Source organism: Pochonia chlamydosporia, chromosome 1 (genome assembly GCF_001653235.2).
Source record: "Pochonia chlamydosporia 170 chromosome 1, whole genome shotgun sequence".
NCBI lineage: Eukaryota > Fungi > Ascomycota > Sordariomycetes > Hypocreales > Clavicipitaceae > Pochonia > Pochonia chlamydosporia.
This window is the reverse complement of record NC_035790.1, coordinates 2,312,752-2,333,766: the sequence shown is the minus strand read 5'-3', so window position 1 is coordinate 2,333,766 and position 21,015 is coordinate 2,312,752. Positions and strand designations below refer to the sequence as shown.

The window sequence follows — 21,015 nt, the reverse complement described above, 5'->3', positions numbered from 1 at the left end:
AAACCCCAGAGTGGCTTGCATACGCCTTGTCCTTCATGGTACATTTATTGCATCGTACATTTATTGCAACGACAGTTCCGCTTACGGTTACACAAACCATAGTTTCCATTTATCCACTAGTTAATATAGTGTCTACTCTACTCCATGACAGATCATCATCACGCCTTCCGGGAGCCCATCATCCGAAGAAAGTCTTCAGCCTCTTTCCCATCGCCCTTACGCTTCTTTGACCCTTTTTTGCGACCACCTCGCGCATTTCGGCTACTGCCCCCTTCTCCGTCATCGTTATTGTCGCCCCAGGAACTTAGTTTGTGATCTTCAAAGTCCTCTTCGTCTTCATATTTGCTGGTTCCGAAGCCCATATCAAGGTCATCGTCGTCTCGTTGAGACATTTGTAATAACTTCTTTCTCCGCTCTTCAGCCGCCTTCTTCTCCTCACGAGATTCGTCATCATCGTCTTCTGTCTCAATTGGACGTAATGCTGCGGCCTTTTTGATGGCCGCCATGATCGCTGGGTCTGACATGGATGGCGCGCGGTCCCCTGCCTCTTCCGATATGAGTCGTGTCTTGGAATCTTGAAAATAGTTTCTGGTACTTGTTTGCGGTCTTGGAGGCGGCGGCATTGATGTTGACTTTGTCTCTGACTTGTCTTGTGAAACGTCATTGTCAGTCGTTGTTTTCTTCGTGGGCTCCGAGTCCGAATCTGACCCCGACTCGTCCATGCCAGCCAATGGGTCGTAGTCATCCCCAACGTCATCAAAAATGTTGACCTCTCCATCATCTTCAGCATCTGGCTCTTCTGTCTTCCTGTATTGCTCGGGTACTTCCATGCCCAGTGGCATTGCATCTTTATCGGGCATGGGCAAATCACTCCTTGGCTGCTCCTCTTCGCCTGGCTGTGGTTTTCTAACTTTGCGCTTTTCATGACCATCAGCGTCAACAATAATCAGTACCTCTCGACCTTTGCTATCTCTCTCAATGCGAGTGCCGAGTTTTTGCGTCGTGCCAATCTTGCGGAATCGGTCACCCAGGGCAGGCTCGGCTTGCGCCTTTGCTGCGGCTCTGGCTGCCTTCATATCGGCCAAAATTTGGTCTCTTGTTCTTTTCTTGCCCGTGACAACCGTAGATAACTGTCCCTTTTTCTTTGCAGCCTGTTCCCTTTCAATGGCATGGACTTCTTGTGTCTCGAGCTCGTCAAAGGCATCGTCTACGTCTTCGTCGTCTCCTGTCGGTGATTTCGTCAAATCTGATGGCTTGCCGCTATACACATCTTCTCCTCTCCGTATTCTCTCGAGAAGTTTAAAGTCGAGTCCCTTGACTAAATGTGTGCTTTCCAAGTCGCCTCCAGCGATCTGAAACCGTAGCTGCTCATAGGTTTCCTTGTCAATCTCCTCTTTCTTGAGCGACTCTTCGAGGGCTTTTAATCTCGCTTCTCGATCATCGTTTTCCGTAGTCTCTCGGTTTTGCGCGCGGTCGACATACCCTTCCGCCAGCTTGACCCCTTTCGGCGCCGACGTTTTGAACCTTTTCTGCGCTCGGTCTGATTGGTTCCGTTCTGCAAGTTGCCGGGCAAAATCGTTCTGATGACTCGCGACGGACCGCCTGTACCTCATTTAGCATAGGACAAAAGCATCCTTTGGATACTTGGACTTACGGCGTCATGGGTATGCTCGATCGTTGGCGGGATCCGAGTGTTGCGCCACGGCTAGCCGTTGAGGTAGGAGGAGACGGGCCATTCTTGGAGTCTGGTGATGGCTTCGAATTTGGAAGTATTAACTTGCGGAACTGTTCATTATTCATGGTGGCAGTGGCCGGCAACCAGCCAGCTGGAGGTGCTGCAATTTCACTTGGATGTCAGTGAAGGAAGCATTTCCAGCCTCGCCAATCGAGGCTGAAGCCTGTGGCGAATGAAGAATCCACCGGATGACTGGCTGAATGGTCTTTGTCTCTCTCTTTTTCAGTGCTCTTATTGCGACCAGTCACGGGATGACGTGTGAAAGGCGCGATGGCCGATTCTCCACTTTACACGGTCTCACCCATGCAAATCGTCTTCGTGAACTCACTTCCGATCACGCCGACCCTTGGACATTGAAAGCAACATTTTTTGGATAAAGTCACAGGTTAACCCCTTTTCGCCACCCATTTATCTCGGTCGCATCACCTCACTGCAGTCATCGCAGGCATCTTCATGACGAAAGCATGAACATCCGGACCATGACCGAGGCCAACTTGCCCGACTTACTGTTCTCGCTGGACTAAGTTTTGGAGCACGGCTGAAACATTCATCACAACCAAAATGGGCAGCGTTCTGGACAAGAACTCCTCTCTGGTCCGTAAGAGGATAGAGGGTCACAAATTTGAGGGCGAGGATGGCGACGAATATGAGGGGAGCGAGTTTGGGGGATTCGGGGATTACTTCCGCCAGAAGAAGATCAAGCTTCAGAATCTCGACGCCGACATGCGCGCCGCGTCCGACAAGCCTCAGATATTCAAGGGAATTGTAGCTCACGTCACCGGCTATACTCAACCCCCGTTGCATGTGTATGCGTATCCAATCTCCTACTATGTCGACTTACGCTGACTCAGGTACAGCCTTCATCGCGAAATCGTACAGCATGGCGGCGGCTTTCTGCAGTATTTGGACTCAAAGACTATGGCTACTCACATCATCGCATCCACCTTGCCGCCAAAGAAAAGTGTTGAATTTGGCAGATATCGAATAGTTAAGCCTGCGTGGATTGTGGACTCCGTGGCTGCTGGCAAACTGATGCCATGGGGCAATTACCGCGTGCTGGACGAAGGCCAGAAGCAAAAGGTTCTCAAATTCGATGGAGAGAATGGCATGACGCAGGCAAGTCCGACAGCCAGAAGGGGATATAAGGAACAAACGGATAATAGCTTCTACACCTCCCAGTTCAAGCCTTCTGCGCCCCTCCCCAGCCAAGGCTGGACCCAGCTGGCAGAAAAGATACAAACCCCATCAAAACCAGCAGAATCAAATACCGCAGATGAGGAACAGACACCAGTCGAAACAAATGAACTGTTGCTAAAGCATTCCGAAGTCAGCCCTAGCATGAGCGACATGAGCAAATCTGCAGACATCCCTACCGCATATGACACCCCGGATCACTCCATGAAGCCACCTAGGCGACCGGCTACCTTGATTGATCCTGTCAGTCCTTCTCCCGCTGCCGAGCCAGCAAAAGAAATGACATCAGAGGAGCACAATGCTTGGTTATTGTCAGATCCTCGTCTACGCAAGTCATCAACGGCCAACCCAGAGTTTCTCAAGCAATTTTACTCGGAAAGCAGATTACATCACCTGTCAACGTGGAAAGCAAGTCTCAAGTCGTCGATGCAGAGGCTAGCTGCTGAGAAAGGACTGACGCAAAAGAACTTCAAAAAGAAACCTGGCGCGAGGGGCTACATTATGCACATCGACTTTGACAGCTTTTTCTGCGCAGTGTCGCTGAAGCGCAACCCAGAATTTGTCGACAAGCCCACCGTTGTGGCACATAGCAGTGGTCCGGGATCTGAGATTGCAAGCTGCAATTACCCAGCTCGCAAGTTTGGCGTCAAGAATGGAATGTGGATGAAACGTGCCACAGAGCTGTGTCCCGATCTAAAGGTATTGCCCTACGACTTCCCAGCCTACGAAGAAGCTAGCCGGCTATTTTACGAATCAATCATATCCATTGGAGGAGTAGTACAAAGCGTTAGTGTTGATGAAGCTTTGATAGATGCCACTGCTGTCGTTCACTCTGCGTCCGGCTCCCAGGGTATTGGTGTCGACGAAGGCAACGTATGGCGAGAGCAGGAGAAAGCGGATGAGATCGCCTCTAGCCTTCGGCAAAGTATCAAGGCTAAAACGGGATGCGATGTTTCCGTGGGTATCGGAGGTAACATTCTACAGGCGAAAGTTGCCTTGAGGCGGGCCAAGCCAGCAGGGCAGTATCAGCTTAAGCCAGAGGCAGTGCTGGACGTTGTGGGCGAATTAACAGTCGAGCAACTACCAGGTGTTTCCCATAGTATAGGTGGGAAACTCGAGGAATTGGGCATCAAGTTCGTCAAAGACATTCGCAACGTATCGAAAGAGCGCCTGACGGCTGCTCTTGGACCCAAGACCAGCGAGAAGCTGGCGGACTATGCGCGAGGCATCGACCGAACAGACGTAGGCGAGCAACCGCCAAGAAAGTCTGTATCCGCCGAAGTAAACTGGGGAATTCGGTTCATCAGCCAGCCTGAAGCAGAAGAGTTTGTGTTCAACTTGTGCAAAGAGTTGGAAAAACGTCTTATCAATGAGCAAGTCAGGGGTACGCATCTCACCATGAAGATCATGAGGAGATCACTTGACGCTCCGTTGGATCCAGCCAAGCATCTCGGCCACGGCAGATGCGACACATTCAACAAGAGTGCGACTTTTGGTGTCCCGACACACAACTACGAAACAATCGGCAAAGAGGCAGTCACTATCTTGAGGTCATTCAAGTTCAGTCCAGGAGATCTCCGCGGGTTAGGTGTGCAGATGACGAAACTGGTCCCGATAAAAGCACAGGCACGTCCCACGGAGAGCAGTCAACGGACTCTGAGCTTTGGTCCGTTCGGAGGTCCATCCTCGGCGAAGAAGTCATCACGTACTGAAGTCATTGACGACATTGAAAGCCCTCAAAAACCGAAACCGTCCCCTAGTCGGGGCATAGACGCGGACCCCATCACGGACGATCCATTGACGCCTCGCAAGCCAAAGGTTCATCCTGCCATGGCTCTCTCCAAGGCTGCACAGGAAGATGCCAAAGCAAACACCCCGTTGAACGTATCCGGAACTCAGTTCATCCTCCCCAGCAATCCGGATCCCGCTGTCATGGCCGAGTTGCCAACCGACATCCGGAGCAGACTAATGGGCCAACGATCACGACAAAGTCCCGCTCGAAATACCGCGAGATCAGAGAGTCCCCTCCCAGTGGATGTGCTGCCCTCACAGATCGATGCTGAAGTCTTCAACGCCTTGCCCGACGATATGAAAGCCGAAGTCCTCGCGTCTTATGGACAACGACCCGCACAACCCCAATCACCAAGAAGAGACCATCTTGTCCAGCCAAGAAAGCAAACCACGCCCACCAAACGCGGTGGAGGTGGAATTCGAGGCATGTTTGGCAAGGCACAGCGTCAGCGGGACGCTCAAGCCGGAGTCGTGCAAACAAACTTCCAAACACTCAAGAAGGGCAGCGCAAGTCCTGCTATTGAGGAAATCGAAGAACTGGATGCCGAATTCCTCGCAGAGCTACCAGAAGATGTTCGCAAGGAAGTCATTGCAGATCACCGCCGGCGAAGAATGGCCCTCCGATCCGGTCTCGATGCACCAAGCCGGAGACATCGCACCCCGGACGCAGAGAATGCCCTAACAGGTGGCCAAAGGAAGATATGGTTCCCCGCGCCTCCCAAAAAGGTAACATTTGCCAACTCGGGTGTCTCGTCGATGAGAGAAGTGAAGGATATGCTTGATGCGTGGCACACTGAAACTCAGGAGGAGGGACCGCACGGTGGCGATGTCGATGTGTTTGAGAAGTACTTGGTCGAAGTGGTCAAGGAGGAGAAGGATCTTGAAAAGACAGTCGCCCTTCTTCGGTGGCTGGATGTCCTTGTAGAGCAGGACGGGGGACCAGGGGCGGGACAGGAGTCGTGGCGGGATGCGGCGAAACAAGTCAAGAGTGCTGTGCAAAGTGCTGTTAGGGAGCGGGGGTTGGGGCCGTTGGATATTTGAGTAATGACGTTTATGATACCATTATGAATTTTTGTATAGAAGTGTAGTTGGCGAATGAAATGGGCGTCTTGTGATGCCGTTCTTTGTTTCTGTGTTACTTGCCATGTTGCACAAGGACTTGAGACTTGCAGACAGTTCTTACGCAAAGATGTTTAAACAGAAGATTTGAAAGCTTATATAGGGGCGAGTACCCTGTCGCTGACTTGATGGTACCACGTTTCTAGACGAGATGTCTATCAGAAATGTGCTGGTCAGGCGAGTCCTGACAATGTACTTTTAATTCCCATGTTAAGGAAAGTGCCCATCTCGTTGAGCTGACTGTACTCTGAGCAGAGGTCTCGTGTCTCAGTCACTACAGATATGACATCACTGAACATTTTGCCCAGCCCATTTAGGTTCTGCTGTCACTAACCGCCTCCAACGTGACGCGCAGGGAGGCGAGAGGCGAGGTGGTTGATTATTCGGGTATCTTTCAGCAAATTATACGAGTCTATATGAATATGTATAGTAGCTGTACATCATAACACAAATAACACCTGCTAAGAGAGCTCCACGCCCTACATATGTATGAATCAATCATTAACACTGGCCCAAAAACCTTCCCAACCATTTACACTTTGCCGGCGCCGGCTGCACCATTATGGATTGTACTCTGTAGATTGACACTTGTTAGCAACATGTAACTGCAACGATTTTCCGAATGAAGGTGCACAACTTACACAAAAGTCTCGAATGGCACGCCCCTAAGCTTCTTCGTGCCCGTCTTCGGATCGAGCTTCCAGAACTTTGGTTCAAAGCTCACAGACGCCCAGCCCCGGAGCAGCTCGCGCCAGTAGCACGCCTGCGATGCTGGTGTCAAATAACGATCCCTGAATGTGTCGACGCCGTTCTGGGCAATCTTCTTTGCTCTCGCTGGATCGGCGAGCAAGGCGGTAACCTTTGTTTCCAGGTCTGAAAAGTCCTCGGCCACTTCGACGAAATTTTGTTTGTCGCCTTCGGCTACTAGGAGCCCGTGGTGCGGCTCGATCCACTTTCTTTTATGCATTATTACAACTGAGTTGCAGTTTTGGAGATACTTTCCCCGACCTGAATAGCTGTGTCCTGTTGTTCACCGTTAGTTTTGTCCTTTTGCAGCACCTCATTGCAGCCACTGGGCACTTACCTTCTGTATGGATAACAAATTGGTATTTGCAGTGCTCGGGCATGGACAACGCCTTCGCCTGATCCTCTGACACGAGGTCACTCATACCTGCCCAAACAATGGCTCGCACATCCGCCCAGTCCTTCTTCTCCGTAACTTTGATTAGCTCCTCGCGGTGGCCGTTGGTGGCCACAGCTCCTCTCCATACAGCCTGTTTCGTCTTCTTTTCAAACGGTAGCTCTGACTCGGTAATCTCTCGTCGTACGTCGTGGTACGCTCCTACCAGGTCCAACGGCCAACTCCAGTAGCCAAAATCTCCCATTAGCCAGATCTCCTTATCTTCAGCTTTGCGTGTGAGTCCCCAAATGGGGTAATTATGTTCGTCAGGGTCAGGCACAACGTCGGCCACAGTCAGGGCAAACTCGATGTTGGGCAGCGGTTCAGGGGATGTTACTATGGCCCTGTGGATGGCGTGTAATATGGCGACAGCGCGCGAGGTGTCGTATTCGTTTTCCAAGACGGTCTCTTGGAGGACGTAGAGCTGCCATGTTTGATTAGCCTTGTGAATGTCTATGAGTGGTACATGTTGAAAAATTAGGAGACCCTACCTGCTGGTTCACAATCATTCCCCGCAGCGCTCCCCTATCGCGATCAGAGATGTTGAGCTGCTCGGGAGTAATATTCCCGGCCGCTTTCTGGGCTTCGACGCCACGCCAAATTTCGTCAAACAGACCAGGAAAGGCCATGTTACACTGCTCCGAGTCGAGGGAGAAGCTGTTGGCGTCGCGGGTCGAGTTGAACTTCCATCCCCTATTCTTTTTCGAGACGGGTGCTAAGTTCCCCTTCTTGCCCGCCTTATTATTTTGGGCGCCATTGCTCTTCCTGTCGCCAAAGCTAGGCAGGTGTTCCTCTATTGACGGCAAGACATGTGGTAGACGGTCGAGATAGGTTGGTCTCGAGACGAGTGTGGCGATGAGGAGGATGGAGAGGAGGCCGGCGATAATGATGACACTGGGACAGCCGAATCGTCTCTTGAAAAATGGAAGGGAGCCCATCGTTCGAGGCTATGGCTGGTCCTCAACCCCTAGGGTTTCTATCGTGAGGAGGAACGAGTGAATGTGGCCATAGGGATCAAGTCAAGTCGAGACGCAGTGAAAGTGGTGGTCGAGGTCGCAGCAACGGCAGAAGAAGAAGCGCAGTAAAGCAAAGCAAAGAAAGAAAAGAAAGTCTGGTGCCTCGTGTGTCCAGCCACAGTCAGGTGGTGATTTGCAGGTTACAACACTGGCCTTCTGTAATAATACCTCACAGTAGGTTATGCAGCGAGCGTCTGTGCTGGGATCAAGTCTGACTGGGTGCAGGAGATGACAGTGACAGAGTCGAGTCGAGTCGAGCCGAGTGTGGTCGAGTGTGGTCAGGTCTGGTCAGGTCTGGTCAGGTCTGGTGGGAACGGAAATCTGGCTCCCACCACAGCATAACAGGACTGGATTGACCGTAATTATTGCAAGCAGAGGAGAGCGGATTTGTTCTCCGTATGGACAGCCAACAACCAACCGCCAACAGTTGACCGAGTCTGGCTGAACACGGTGAAAGCCCGCCAGCAGCAGCAGGAGCAACCAAGAGGAGATGACGGCCCGCGCACGTTGCAACCCCTGGCCAAGCCTAATCCGGCTAGCGCCAAAGAAACTTTTAATCTGCCATCTCTTTTTTTTGTGACATTTTCTTTTTTTTTCTGCGACCAGACAGCTTGACTCTTCCAACATGATTCTAGACCACATATCTGGACCGTTTTGCTCGACGACCCACAATGACCCACTTTCTTGATGTCACGTCAAAGTCCTGCAATCAGGATTTTGATAGCAAATTGCAGGGTGGAACGCGGATCTCTCCTTTCGTCTCCTTTTGTCTTTCGTCTCTTGGTCTCTTCCACCTTCTCCCCTCATTCCCACGCCTTCTCCTCTTTTCTGCCCGTTATCGCGTGTCTAAATGCCACACGCAGCTCAGTCCTCCGTGTCGCACACCGGCTTGGCACTGTACGATGTGACGTGAGTGACATTCGGGGTCCTTGATTCTGCATGAAAAGCGCGGTTCAAAACCTCGTGTTTGGCTGTCTCTGCCTCGCATTGATCGACGGGTGTTCACTCCTAACGCCATCGACGCAACCCCCTTGCCACTTTGGCTCTTTGGCTTCATCCTGTACCGTCCCTGAGCCGCTGTCGTCTTTTTTTATTTGGCCGTCGAAATAACCTCAACCGGATTCTTGAGGCTATGCAGCATGTTCCCTTCAACAATCACGGTTTCTGCTCTGTTCGGGCTTGTCTACAACCGGTCATCTACAGACAACCAAAGCAGAGGGTAACCAACAGAGCGAAAGCGACATCACAAAAAAGTAGAGTCGGCACCCTTACCGCAAAGCATAACTTATGCGTGCAAGTGCTCCTCGCCTCCAGCAGCGAACGCCACCTGCTCACAAGAACCACTGGCTGGCCGTAATTCTCCGGCAATGCGTCATTCCGCCCCCTCTCCTTAGACAAGATGTACTTTACCACAAGCGTCTTGTAGACCTTTATCGAGATTAACCGGATCTAAGTAGTAAACTCCCAAGGAGCCAATGCTTTACGTCTCATTCTGTAACTATGGCATATATGCCGGATCCGGCAGTTTGGTAGACTCGAAATAACCTTCAAGCCAAGAGTGGGGTTTACAACAAGACTCTCTCACAAAAGTCGCATTAGTGCAATGCTAACACTTAGTTGCTTGGCATGTCTCGTTTTAGAATACATTGTATATCATCAATCTACAACATCATGGACGTCGAAGGATGAGAACTCTCCACCTGTGCTATCAATGCCCGTCCACTCTGTACGTTGTCTCCATGGAACACCCAAACGCTCTCCTCACTCTGTCGACATAATCCTCCTTGTCCGCTAGTTTCGTCTGAATCGTCTTTTGTGCATGTACACCCCAGTACCAGAAAAACACCTCGTCAAATACGCTCGTCTCCGAGTGCTCCGCGTTAAAAAGAGGCTGAATATGTCGATTAAACAAGTTATACATGCCCTTTGGTATAGAGACTGCATGGAAATACCAGAAGCTACCACTCTTCCAGACGTGCCGCTGGATGGGTGCCTGGACAACTTCACCATTACGCCGCTGCTCTTCTTCCGCATAAATACCGAGGTACTCGTCAAGAATCGTCTCGTACCCAGCAATGGCATCCACGTCATAGAACCCATCAGCCGCTCTTGAGGTGAGCCAGTACGACGGCACTTGCATTTCAATCGGTCTTGTATGTGCCCATTCGAGGTCAATTATAGTCTGGATATTCCACTGCTCATCAACAAAGATGTTCGACTGGTGAAGGTCTGTAAGGGTTAGATGAAATGGCCCATCACGGTACTCGGGACGAATGAATATGTGCCTAATGGCTCTCAAGGCTGCTAAAGCCGAAAGCTGGCTTTTCCCGTCATCCAAGTCGTGGATTGTGTTTGGCTGATGTAGTATCTTGTTGTCTTGGAGAGATATGAGATCCGAAATATAAGCCTCGACAGCTGTGTAAGTCCTCTGACGTGGGATCCCTGACGGAATGCCCTCATTTTCTAGCATCTGAAAATGTAGGTCAAGCGGTCTGTTTGAAAGTGTGATGCAGCCATCCGTTTGCATTGTTCGTGAGGCGATGCGTGATAAAGGTGTGCTGTTTATTAATAAGGTGATGTTTGCGAGGTGACGGAATAGCCTCTCTCGATATACTTTATCTTGCCGATGCTTCTCCCAGGACAAGGAAAGCATCGTCCCCTTAGCCTGGCTGAGGATAAGATACCCGTCTTCCAGCGGGTTGCGCCTTGTGCGCCGTACATACCTCGATGGAACTGGCCTTCCAACAAGTTTGAGTATCCACCGACGTAGCTGCCATAGTAACTTGGTGGTGAAGGGAGTGTTACTTGGATTGGTGAACTGGACATGTTAGATTCAAATGTACATCTGCCCATATATTTACAATGAGAGATGCACTTACAGTAGACCCGTCAGGGAAACCAAATCCATAAAGAGTTGGAATTGGAACGTCGGGGCAATGTTCTTGGAGCCAAATGTACGTTGCAACTTCCGTCCGCAGTTTCTCGTCTGAATTCCCTGGGGCATTCGCTTCGCCGGTCTTATATGGAAGTGGCACACGAAGGAAGACGGTCTCGTTACGGCGCACCAGCACGGGATTAACAACATTAAAGCTGCCTGATCTCCACGTCTCCATGGTACATAAATGACACCAATCAACCCGCAATTGGTGACATATCATCGATTCAATTTCAGCTTTGCGTGCCGCCAATGAACTCCAGAATCGCTGTTTTTGTTTCGGATACTGAGGCCGTCTCAGAATGTCATCATCTTCCTCTAAGGCATCGTCAAGGCTGACTGACCCACGAAGAAGCGGACGGGTTGAAGTGGACATGATCAGACAGATTGACTCTTTACTATGTGTGCTCTGCCAACGGCCAGAATGGAGGGCCAAACCTCGCGCAGCAGGGACGAGGTTTTAATTTCCCGTGGTCGAAATGCACGTAGCTGTCTCGTCGATGGAGGTTGATGCATCGCTTTGGATGCAGCCAATGTATGCATTCTGTTGTATGAAGTGAGCAAGCCACAATGAGCCACACTATGCTGGTGTCAAGCCAGGCTGAGTTGTTTCTGAGACAATCTAATAATATACTTCGTGCAGGAGGTGTGCTTGATCCAACGCGAAGTTTGAATACAAGTGTAACCAGTTGGAAGCCCAGCACAATTTGGAAACCCATCACAATGTGACCAAGCTTACAAATGTCATTCCGAGTGTCTTTAAGTGAGCCGCCATCTATCACGACACTCCTTATAGGATCAAGGCTTACGAAACGTTGCAAAGTGAGATAAAGTTCAAAGATGGTGAAACTGCCATTCCGCTGTCTCAAGAGCTCACTCTCATAAGGACACAAACGCAGCCACGAGTGAAACAAAAGAAACCAACATCACAGGAATCGCCACAACGCCAGCATTAGACATCTTATACACCGTCAACTTAAGAGACCCTCCACAAGCTTGCGTCTTGTTTCCCTCACAAGGAAAATTACATTCCCCATCATCTAGCTTTTTCGAAATACCAGATATAGACTGTGAGCACCAGCACTCCCTACAAAGGTCAGCATCTCAACCATCACAATCACTGCTTCAATGGCAACAGACACGCTACATACCTAGACCACTCGAGCCCAGCATATCGATAATGAGTCCCGTTCTCACCGTTGTAGCAAAAGTCAAGACACATGGGGACCGTCATCTCGCCTTTTTTTACTTCATTTGCGCCATCAGCCAGGGCGCGCGTGTGGCCCGAGCCCGCAATGTCGGTGGTTTCATTGTAGCATCCGAAGTAGGTATATGTTTTGGATTCTTTGTAGACTTGGACAGTTGAATTTTGTTGGGCTGTTGTGAGGGCCAGGGATGCGAGGAAGAGGAGCAGGCGGAGGATTATCATGGTGAATGACTGAGTGGCTGAGTGACACACGCGATGTGGAATATACACAGTGTTTGGCGTAGTTTGGTGCTTTTACTGGAGCAATTGGTCCGAATTACTGCACAAGGAATGATCGACAATCTGGTTCCAGAAAAAAATCGTCAATCGGTCTGTCTCGTCTTGTCCTCCGTTGTGCCTGATAACGAGATGAAATGAGTAACCATTGTGCTAATCTTGTGTGGATTAGGGGGGAATGTGGCTTAGTCATCCCTCAAAACGGAACCGGCTTGAAATTGGGTTGCAATGAACCCTTTTCAACTTCGACAAGGATCCTTTGCACCTGCATGAACCATGAACCATTGACTGTATCTGCAGCTCATCCATCGACTACCCAGCAAGCTCAACAGCAATATTCATCATCATTCCCAGCTTATCCGCACCAGCTTCCCAATTGTCCAACTTGCGCGCATACATGGCATCTCCAGCCCTCTGCTGTGCACGAAGCAGCTCGCCAAACGTCGGTATCGGATAACTCACTTCCTCCAGATACTTTTCACTCTCCCACTCGTCGTGCGTTCGTGCTTCCCATATTGATTTCCCGGATAGTAGAGGCAAGTTGTGAAAGTCATCCATGCTGGAGCAATGCGCTCGATCAGTTTTGAGAGCGAATACGCGCGTGATGGCGAACCAGAGGCATCCGATCCTATTTCCTATGACATCAGCGAGTGCCTCATGAAACCGGCGAATGTATCTTTCCAGGGGTCAACAAACCTGCGTCGAGATTCTGCAAAAATCCATTCCTCCCACGTTGGACTGGGATTTGCTGCCTCTGTTTCCGAGATGATGAGGTCCCCGCCGATGAGGAGCTGCAGCTGCAGCTTTAACTCCTGCTGATGTTAACATTGCCGTCGTATACATCTAACTACTGATATCTGGCTGTCTTACAAGAAAAGTCTTCATCAGTCGAGCCCCTCGTGCTGGGGTATCTTCGTCTTGGTCAATAATGGCCATGACGATGTAAATCGTTGTTGCTTGAACTGCCTGCTGGAGCTCTGCTTTACTGAATAGATGTTTCTGGTGCAGTTAGCATAATCTGCCCTCAACAATATCCTACAATGTTAAGAACAGCGGAGAAGAACCAACGGCGACATACTTCATCCAAACAACGCTTCTGTTCCGCTTCGATAGTCGTCCACAGAAAGGGCCGCGTATCTGTCGTCCTGGAAACAAACAGCTGTGCAATGCTCATGCAGTTGGCGAGATTCTCCGGCACACTAGCTTTATGCCAGTATGGATGTATGAACGGCGGAAATGTATGCCGCCGCAGCATCATTTGAGGAAATGCACTGACGATGCGGGAGATGAGGTTCGCGGCGTGTCGTGATGCAAGGTTCTCCTGGCTCACTGGTGTGAGAGCTCTTGTGGCTCGAGTTTTGGCAATGATATAGTCTGCTGAACCGAGTTTTGTGTTTGATGGTTTTGCTGATGAGTTGTGTTGATCGTTTGTGAATTCAATGCCATCAGTCCAATCTACAACACCACCGATGAAGTCTTCAAAAGAACCCAGTCCGACATCGTTTGAATCTAAGGGGGTTTGGTCGTTTGGGAAATGAAAGCTCGGAAAGCCCCCATGCCAAACGTTTCCAAGGTTTTCGGCTCCGTACCAATCCAGATGATCAATTCTCATAGTATCTTCATCGGAAGTTGGCGGTGTGATAGAACTGTGAGAGCGCTTATTCTGCACCATGGCAGCCGCAGTGTTTGTATTTGATGAATCTTTAATGTCATAAATACAAACTTGGTCCTTCTTTTCGCAACGTGCGCATCGTGGTGTAGCAAAATTGCACTTTGTTTTTGAGGAGTTGCAGGCAGTGCAGGCTTTTGGTCTACCTTTGCGACGCTTCTGAGCGGAACGGCAATATTTGACGTGGCGATTGAATGCCGGCTCTTTGGATAGCTAGTGTAAGTTCCTTGCTCGATATTGTTAAGGAAGTGTTACATTACCTCGTGTAAATACTTTCTGACATACGGGACAACCGTGGATAAGGGCAGCAATTGGGCTCTGTTTGTCGACGAGACCAGTCATGATTCAATTTGGCCAAATATTACTTTGTCTAATAATATTCTTTAGAAAGTCGTTCAAGTTTGAACACAAGGAGCCAATTTGGCCAAAAATTCAAGACGTAGTTGTGGGTTCGTTGAAACGATCTTCACATTTGTCATCATCAACGGACGTGCTTCTTAACTCCGGCCATCACAGCCATCCATATTATATCAGACTATCAACCTTCTTTATAGATGCAGCCTCTACTCATTTCATATTCATTTCTATCTACGTGAACAAATCTAAAGCATCCGTCCTCCTTTCATCCACTTCACCACGGCAAAACACCCTGTCTATTCGAAAACGTCGCCGTCGGTCCATCTTCCCCAACCGTAGCCAGCTCAACAATCCTCGTAGCACCAGCCTCCGTACTCTCTCCCTTCTCATCAAACCAAGTCAAATTCGTATTGATATACCCAGGACACGCTACGTTGACCTTGCCACCCACATCATCCAACACGCGAGAAAAGTTGATACCAAGCATATTGACAGCCGCCTTGCTAGCATCATACACCTTATAGTCGATATTATACCACATTGTAGTTTTGTCCAACGACATGTGCATACTTCCCATGATGCTGCTCACAAAAACGATTCGCGGCGGTCCACACTTGGCTTTGCGCAGGAGAGGGACAAGACCTTCGGTCAGGACGCCGGGTCCAATGACGTTGGTTGTGAATGTTGTAGTGTACAAGTCCCATTTACTTAGGGACTCATCGCGGTCAAACAAGATGGCGGCGTTATTCACAAGGACGTCGAGGTAGCCGTAGTCGTGTTGGATGGTTGCAACGGCATTCAGCACAGATTGCTCAGAACTGAGATTGAGTTCCACAACAGATGCTTGGTGTCCGGCTTCTCGGAGTTCAGACGCAAATTTTTCGCCGTTTTGGACGTTTCTCACGCCCAGGAGGACGTGGTAGGAGTGCTTGCGGGCGAGGATTTGGGCTACGGCTAGTCCGATGCCTTGTGTTGAGCCGGTGACGAGAGCGAGAGGTTGAGAAGACATGGTTTGTGAAGTTGGTATCAATCTTGACTAGATGATTAATGTTTAATAAGTTGTGTGGTTTGGATTCTGATTATTCTCTACTTTGTGATACTAGGAAGCTTTTATACATCGTTGTTGGCTGGAGGATACTCAATCAGCCTTTATTACTCTCACGGCAACTTTTGCCGACAGTGCTCTTTAGGAGAATTTTAATTGCGAATAATACGATGAGGCCATTTAAAGGAAACCCCTTCTCATAATTTTTCCATTTACATGAAATTGATGGCATTCAGCGGCCAACGTTACCGAGACTCGGTGTCAGTGTGGAGTCTGTCGGCCAACTTGGCCGGCATGACACAATGCACCAAGCTAGCTGCCGACCATTGAAACAGAATTGATTCTACTTACTTGCAGTGATTACAGCTCTCTAATTATTAATCTTTATCTGGGGCTTCGGTAACTTTATTAGCTCCGCTATTGCAAGTGGGCAGATCATCCAAGTTGCGCGCACTTGCTGGGCAGACAACATCCTAAACTGGCATCGTATTGCGTGCTTGGCTCCGAATGACCTTTTTGATATTGAGGGAGGGGAATAGGACCAAACAAATCAAGACACGCCGGCATATATCCACAAACCTTGATTGCAGGTGTCCGTTGGGGTTCACAGAAGGTGGTAGTAGTAGGGGATAGGGAGCTCGTAGTGATGATGATCCTATTCCTAATTCCTAAGGGCTAGAGAGGGGAATTATATGCCTTCTAAACTAATAACAGCTTTTCTAAATAGGTCCTGAAATCTAGAATTTTGCTGTTTGTGATATCAAACGGAATAGTCCCGTCAAACAGTCCAGCGGAAGGACCACCATGCAGATGTGGTGAGACGTCTTGTATCCAACAGCATCCGTGGAAATTACCGAAGTTATCATCAGGCAAGAAGTCAATATCTGCAAGGACAAGAACTTATTAACACAGAGATTTAGTGAAAAGTTTGTACGCAGCGTAGAGCCGTCCCTTCTGGTCACTTCGTACTTCCATCTGTTCGGAGCCATGCACCGAGCTCTGCTTGTAGATTCGTACGAAAAAGGTCGAGGTACGTTTCTAGCTCCGATCGGGCTAGCAGTCGCTTACATATGGTCTATGAAACCAGTGATGCCACGAGAAAGTGCGGGCAGCGTGCTGCCAAGGATTTTTGCGACACATTGGTGTAATAAAGTTTGTCAGACCAGGTGGCTAAAAGGCACCAGACTATTTGACTTAAGTACCTATGGAAGTAGCTCGGGGACCGGATGAAACCAAATTAAGACGTGGGAGACCCTTGAGATACTTTCAATCCGTTGTATCGTGTATTATTGACCCGATTCAAGGGGGTATGCCTTACTTTTAAGTTTGGGCCGCCGACATCCACCTATACAGATGTAGAATAATGCGTGCGTACCATACCAAAGAAATATAAAATCGAAGGACCTTCTCTATTTTGCCGTCAAAACAAAAGGGCCTCGTCGACTTCACATGTGTCCCTGCTAGTACCCTCAACACCAGGCACGTTCCCCGATTCTGTCCGCACATGAAGTAAATAAGCTTAAGCCATGGAACGCCATTTTCAGGCCAACGTAGTTTATTTGAATCGGTGAGCGTGATCATAGTACGTGAGGCTCGAGCCTCTTTCCTGTAAAAGCCCACTGCTCTTCCCTATCCCAATGAAATTGGTTTCTCCTTTCCATCCTACCTTGTCTGGTCTGTTTACGACAAAGTCATCCAACCTTGTTCTCCTGTAAGGAGTACTCTCTCTCCTTCCGAAAAGCTACTTGTAGATCAAAATCCAGCTCTCAAGTCGCAATCATGGTTGGCGTTTCCTCATTGGTGTCTCTAAGCACCATTTTGGAGGACATGGTCGTGAGCACTAGCCTCTTAGGTGTAATCTCCGTCGGGCTAGGGTTGGTGACACTGCCAAAAGACCACGAAGTCCACTTCAGCTTCAAGATTGGTCTTGACGGGGCTGGCTCCAACGAAGGCCATGAGCCCCTCGTGGGCGCTGGTGGCGAGGTTCCGCAGATAAAAGTCTTTGACAACCAAAGACGTCTGATAGGGAAAAGCAAGACACACTATATGTGCAAAGACGGCACGGATCACTGCGTGCGAATTATCAAAGACGTCCATGAACAACCGTCGTACGCATTGTTAATCGGCCAAAGAAACCCAATTTGTATCGCTGCCGCTACCGTTAGATATCCCGGTGGTGATATGTATGGCTGGACCGGAAACTGGGCCAAGACTTGCAAGCAGCAATGGTACGTTTCGCACTTTGTGCTTCGTCTTGATGATTTCATGATTTCATGCCTTGGCGTCGTCCTGTTGCATCTTTGCGGACGTGGGTTCCCAGGTATACTGACCACAGATGACAGGTACTACTCCGATATAGACGCCCAGGTCCAGAATGGCACAACCAAGCTTCTTTGCGCTTGGGTGGGCAAGAGTGGCTACAAGGATGATTTTGCTACTGCCATTCAAATTCACTGGCCCGAATTTGGTGAGGGTTTTACTGGCAATGGGAAAGATGATCAGTAGTATGTTTTGCGCCGCCCCAACACCTTCCTTGCTTTGCCTGACTTTCCTTTCTTTTCTTACCTTTTGTTCGTTTCTTTCTGAGAGCAACTTTCCCCTAACATGTGTCTGCCACCTTAAGTTATTGCAAGAAGGACAATACTGCCCTCTCCTTCTTCCGGCATTCGGGGCCCTGGGGCTTCAACGGCATCACCAAGAATGACCATAAAGTCAAGGAGAAGGGGGAGAAGGAAAGGGAGAAACATATAAAGAAGATGAAGAAACTGGCAGAGGAAGCGCTTAAAAAGAAAAAGAAAAAGGACAAGCACAAAGTCAAGACACCTGGCCGGGATACACGCTCCATTCGGTCTCATTTCGACGGCCACTCTGCCAAGCATCTCTGTGAAAGCGACACGTCCGTAGGGCCCAGCTTGGTTTCCCTCCCAGAACGAACCTTTTGCCACATGCCTGACAAGGTCCTTTATAAGTTCTGCGAGGATGTTCCTCTAGGTGTCTGCTGGAATCGCACTGCACATGCCTTTGCTTTCACGGGCAACTTGTCCATTCATGCTCGTGCTGCCATGCCTGACATTCAGTTCCCGCAGCCGCTTGTTTGGGGTAAAGGAGGAGAATGAGACGGAAACTACCTTCTTCTCTCGTTTTGTTCTTGACTTTTTTTTTTTTTTTGGCTGCTTTGGGCGCGGTTTAAACGGGGAGAAAAGTCGTTGGTTGTCGAGAATCTCCCCGTGTTGTTCACAGTGATGCGTACAGGAGAGTTTTGATTCGATTTTTCATTTGGTCGACTTTTCCAACAACTACTGGAGGCTGATTTACCCTGTTTCACAATAGCTAACTAATCCCTGGATTTGCTATTCGGCCAATCTTGTTGACCAGTTGCGTGCTATTCTTATGGTTCTAAAAGGATTGAGCTGTAGGCGAGATGTACCTGAAGTTTCATAAGTTTTTTGTCCCCCGGGGTGTTTCTTCCTTAGACAGTAAGCTGGCGAGAATTGTATATCATGGAGGTCTGTGGAGTTTTGTAGTAACTCAATATTGATTGAACTGGAGGCATCTTTGTACATGGTGTGTTGTGTGATTCTGCATTGTCCTAGGGTTTTACAAGTTCCCACGAGATGAAAGGCAGATAAACAATGACGTTGACAGATTTTGTAACAGGTACGTATGGATCGATGCTACTTATCTAGTGGCTATCACGCCATTTAGTTCTCCAATTCCAAGTTTGCTGTGGAAAGCAAAGTGAGACAGGATTCTTGGTCAAGTATCTGCATGTACTGGCATGGTCAAGCTAGCCACGTACTAATAACAGTGCAGCCATCTGCTCTTAGACCCAATCTATATACCAGAGGCTCATCTCGAGAGATTTCTCCTCGACATCAGCACCCACGGAAAGTATATCGCATTCCGACTCCGTTGGAACTGACGCCGCCGCCCACAAGCCAAGATACACGATGTCTCACCTTAGATTGTAAATGAAAATAAATATTCATCTCAACTATTCCGGGGTCATTTATTGACGAAATTGTATTGACTTCAAATTGTCCATTCAGAAAGCAGCTGTTCCCATTTCGACCCTACCTTTATAAATGATAGCCACGTCACCTTGAAACGCCACAAGCCCAACCCGCGAAAAACATCTCGAAATATGTAACTAGTCGTAGTCCTAATCTAATGCACGCCAAAAACATCCAACAAATCACATAACACCCTTTTGGCCACCTCCTAAACTCGTATCCAATACTACCTTGACCAGCTCCATCCGTCAACCCCAGCAGTTGTGGCGTCGCCCAACTTTCACAAACTCTCCTCAACTTCCCCATCTCCAAAACCACTCATCAAGACCAAAACACAATGGCGCAGGACACCAACCTCCCATACAACATAAGCGTATTCGTATCAACCCTTTTCGTCCTCGAGTTCGCCACCGACAAATTCATCTCCCACACCGCCAAACTAGCGTCCCTCATAGGCGTGTCCGAAGGCCTCATCGCGTTGGTGACCGCCGGCGCAGAATGGGAAGAGGTAAGTTCCATCCAACAAGTCCAGCTATCCTATTTCCAACCTCGGCATTTCACTTGACCTGAACTAACAGCTTAGCTCGCCGTGGTGGTGTCCGCCCTCGGTCAGGGCCGATCCTCGCTTGCCATGGGAAATGTGATCGGGGCAGCGATATCCAATATCCTCGGCGCTTTTTCCCTGGGCCTACTTTGCTCGAGGGGCATTGAGTTTGATCGGAGTTCGAGGATCTACTCGCTACTGACTCTGGTGGTCACCACGCTTGTTGTTCCGGTGGTTTACTTGCCCCATAGGCTTGTCTGGATAGTTTGTGGCGGCGTCTTGATCGTCGCGTTCATTGTGTACTTTGCTTCAATTGGTGTGGCAATTATCAAAGGCGCGTTGATAGCCCCAGAAGGCTCAGACTCGGATTCAGACTCGGAGTTTGATGACGATGAAGATGCGGAACGAGAGGCTCTTCTGAGCAACGGTACCTCAAGGCCTACTCGACGTCCAATCACCCACCATTCCGTCCAACTCGTTATTGGCGTCGCGGCACTGTCTTTATCAGCTTACATTCTGTCACACTCTGCGGTGAATATAACCACTCAATTGAACATATCTGACATTTCATTCGGCATCGTCATTCTCTCTATAGCCACTACTCTGCCCGAGAAGCTTATTTCCATTGTGAGCGGGTACAGAGGACATACGGGGATCTTAGTTGCCAATTGCGCTGGGAGCAATATATTTTTGCTGTCCTTGTGCTGTGGCATAGTATTGGTGACTTCAAAGGGAGAGCTGGATAGGGGAGATGTGACGATGTGGGAATTGATGGTTCTGTGGGTATCTACACTGGCGTTTACATTGACAGTGTGGTTTGGAGCCCGTGGAGGGAAAGCCATCGGAGTGGTTATGCTCATGGCATATGTTGCGTTTATAGTATTGGAGTTTACAGTCTTTCATGGCGTAGATGTGTAGTTAATTGCATAATTCG

The 21,015-nt window shown here is 49.2% G+C and overlaps 7 protein-coding genes across 7 annotated transcripts; 3 read left to right on the top strand and 4 right to left on the bottom strand.

The window, feature by feature from the left end:
- Window positions 1–158: 158 nt before the first annotated feature.
- VFPPC_00580 (RED-like protein) lies at window positions 159–1,800 on the bottom strand (the record flags this gene model as incomplete). Its single annotated transcript, XM_018280573.1, has 2 exons — window positions 159–1,602; window positions 1,655–1,800. 2 exons carry the CDS (start codon window positions 1,798–1,800, stop codon window positions 159–161), a joined length of 1,590 nt encoding a protein of 529 aa, XP_018148756.1.
- A 496-nt stretch (window positions 1,801–2,296) lies between these two features.
- Window positions 2,297–5,761, top strand: VFPPC_00579 (DNA damage repair protein Mus42; the record flags this gene model as incomplete). Its single annotated transcript, XM_018280572.1, has 2 exons — window positions 2,297–2,541; window positions 2,593–5,761. The coding sequence occupies 2 exons, from the start codon at window positions 2,297–2,299 to the stop codon at window positions 5,759–5,761; spliced, it is 3,414 nt and encodes a 1,137-aa protein (XP_018148755.1).
- Window positions 5,762–6,340: 579 nt separating this feature from the next.
- On the bottom strand, window positions 6,341–7,957 carry VFPPC_00578 (hypothetical protein; the record flags this gene model as incomplete). The annotated part of the gene is made up of 4 exons (XM_018280571.1): window positions 6,341–6,413; window positions 6,481–6,862; window positions 6,924–7,443; window positions 7,511–7,957. 4 exons carry the CDS (start codon window positions 7,955–7,957, stop codon window positions 6,341–6,343), a joined length of 1,422 nt encoding a protein of 473 aa, XP_018148754.1.
- Window positions 7,958–12,765: 4,808 nt separating this feature from the next.
- VFPPC_00574 (C6 finger domain-containing protein) lies at window positions 12,766–14,125 on the bottom strand (the record flags this gene model as incomplete). Its single annotated transcript, XM_018280568.1, has 4 exons — window positions 12,766–13,081; window positions 13,150–13,265; window positions 13,324–13,452; window positions 13,532–14,125. The coding sequence occupies 4 exons, from the start codon at window positions 14,123–14,125 to the stop codon at window positions 12,766–12,768; spliced, it is 1,155 nt and encodes a 384-aa protein (XP_018148751.1).
- A 628-nt stretch (window positions 14,126–14,753) lies between these two features.
- Window positions 14,754–15,488, bottom strand: VFPPC_12825 (carbonyl reductase; the record flags this gene model as incomplete). Its single annotated transcript, XM_018290602.1, has 1 exon — window positions 14,754–15,488. One exon carries the CDS (start codon window positions 15,486–15,488, stop codon window positions 14,754–14,756), a length of 735 nt encoding a protein of 244 aa, XP_018148750.1.
- Window positions 15,489–17,303: 1,815 nt separating this feature from the next.
- Window positions 17,304–18,640, top strand: VFPPC_00573 (hypothetical protein; the record flags this gene model as incomplete). The annotated part of the gene is made up of 3 exons (XM_018280567.1): window positions 17,304–17,752; window positions 17,867–18,028; window positions 18,148–18,640. The coding sequence occupies 3 exons, from the start codon at window positions 17,304–17,306 to the stop codon at window positions 18,638–18,640; spliced, it is 1,104 nt and encodes a 367-aa protein (XP_018148749.1).
- A 1,234-nt stretch (window positions 18,641–19,874) lies between these two features.
- On the top strand, window positions 19,875–20,999 carry VFPPC_00572 (Ca2+ transporter; the record flags this gene model as incomplete). Its single annotated transcript, XM_018280566.1, has 2 exons — window positions 19,875–20,045; window positions 20,121–20,999. 2 exons carry the CDS (start codon window positions 19,875–19,877, stop codon window positions 20,997–20,999), a joined length of 1,050 nt encoding a protein of 349 aa, XP_018148748.1.
- Window positions 21,000–21,015: the final 16 nt, after the last annotated feature.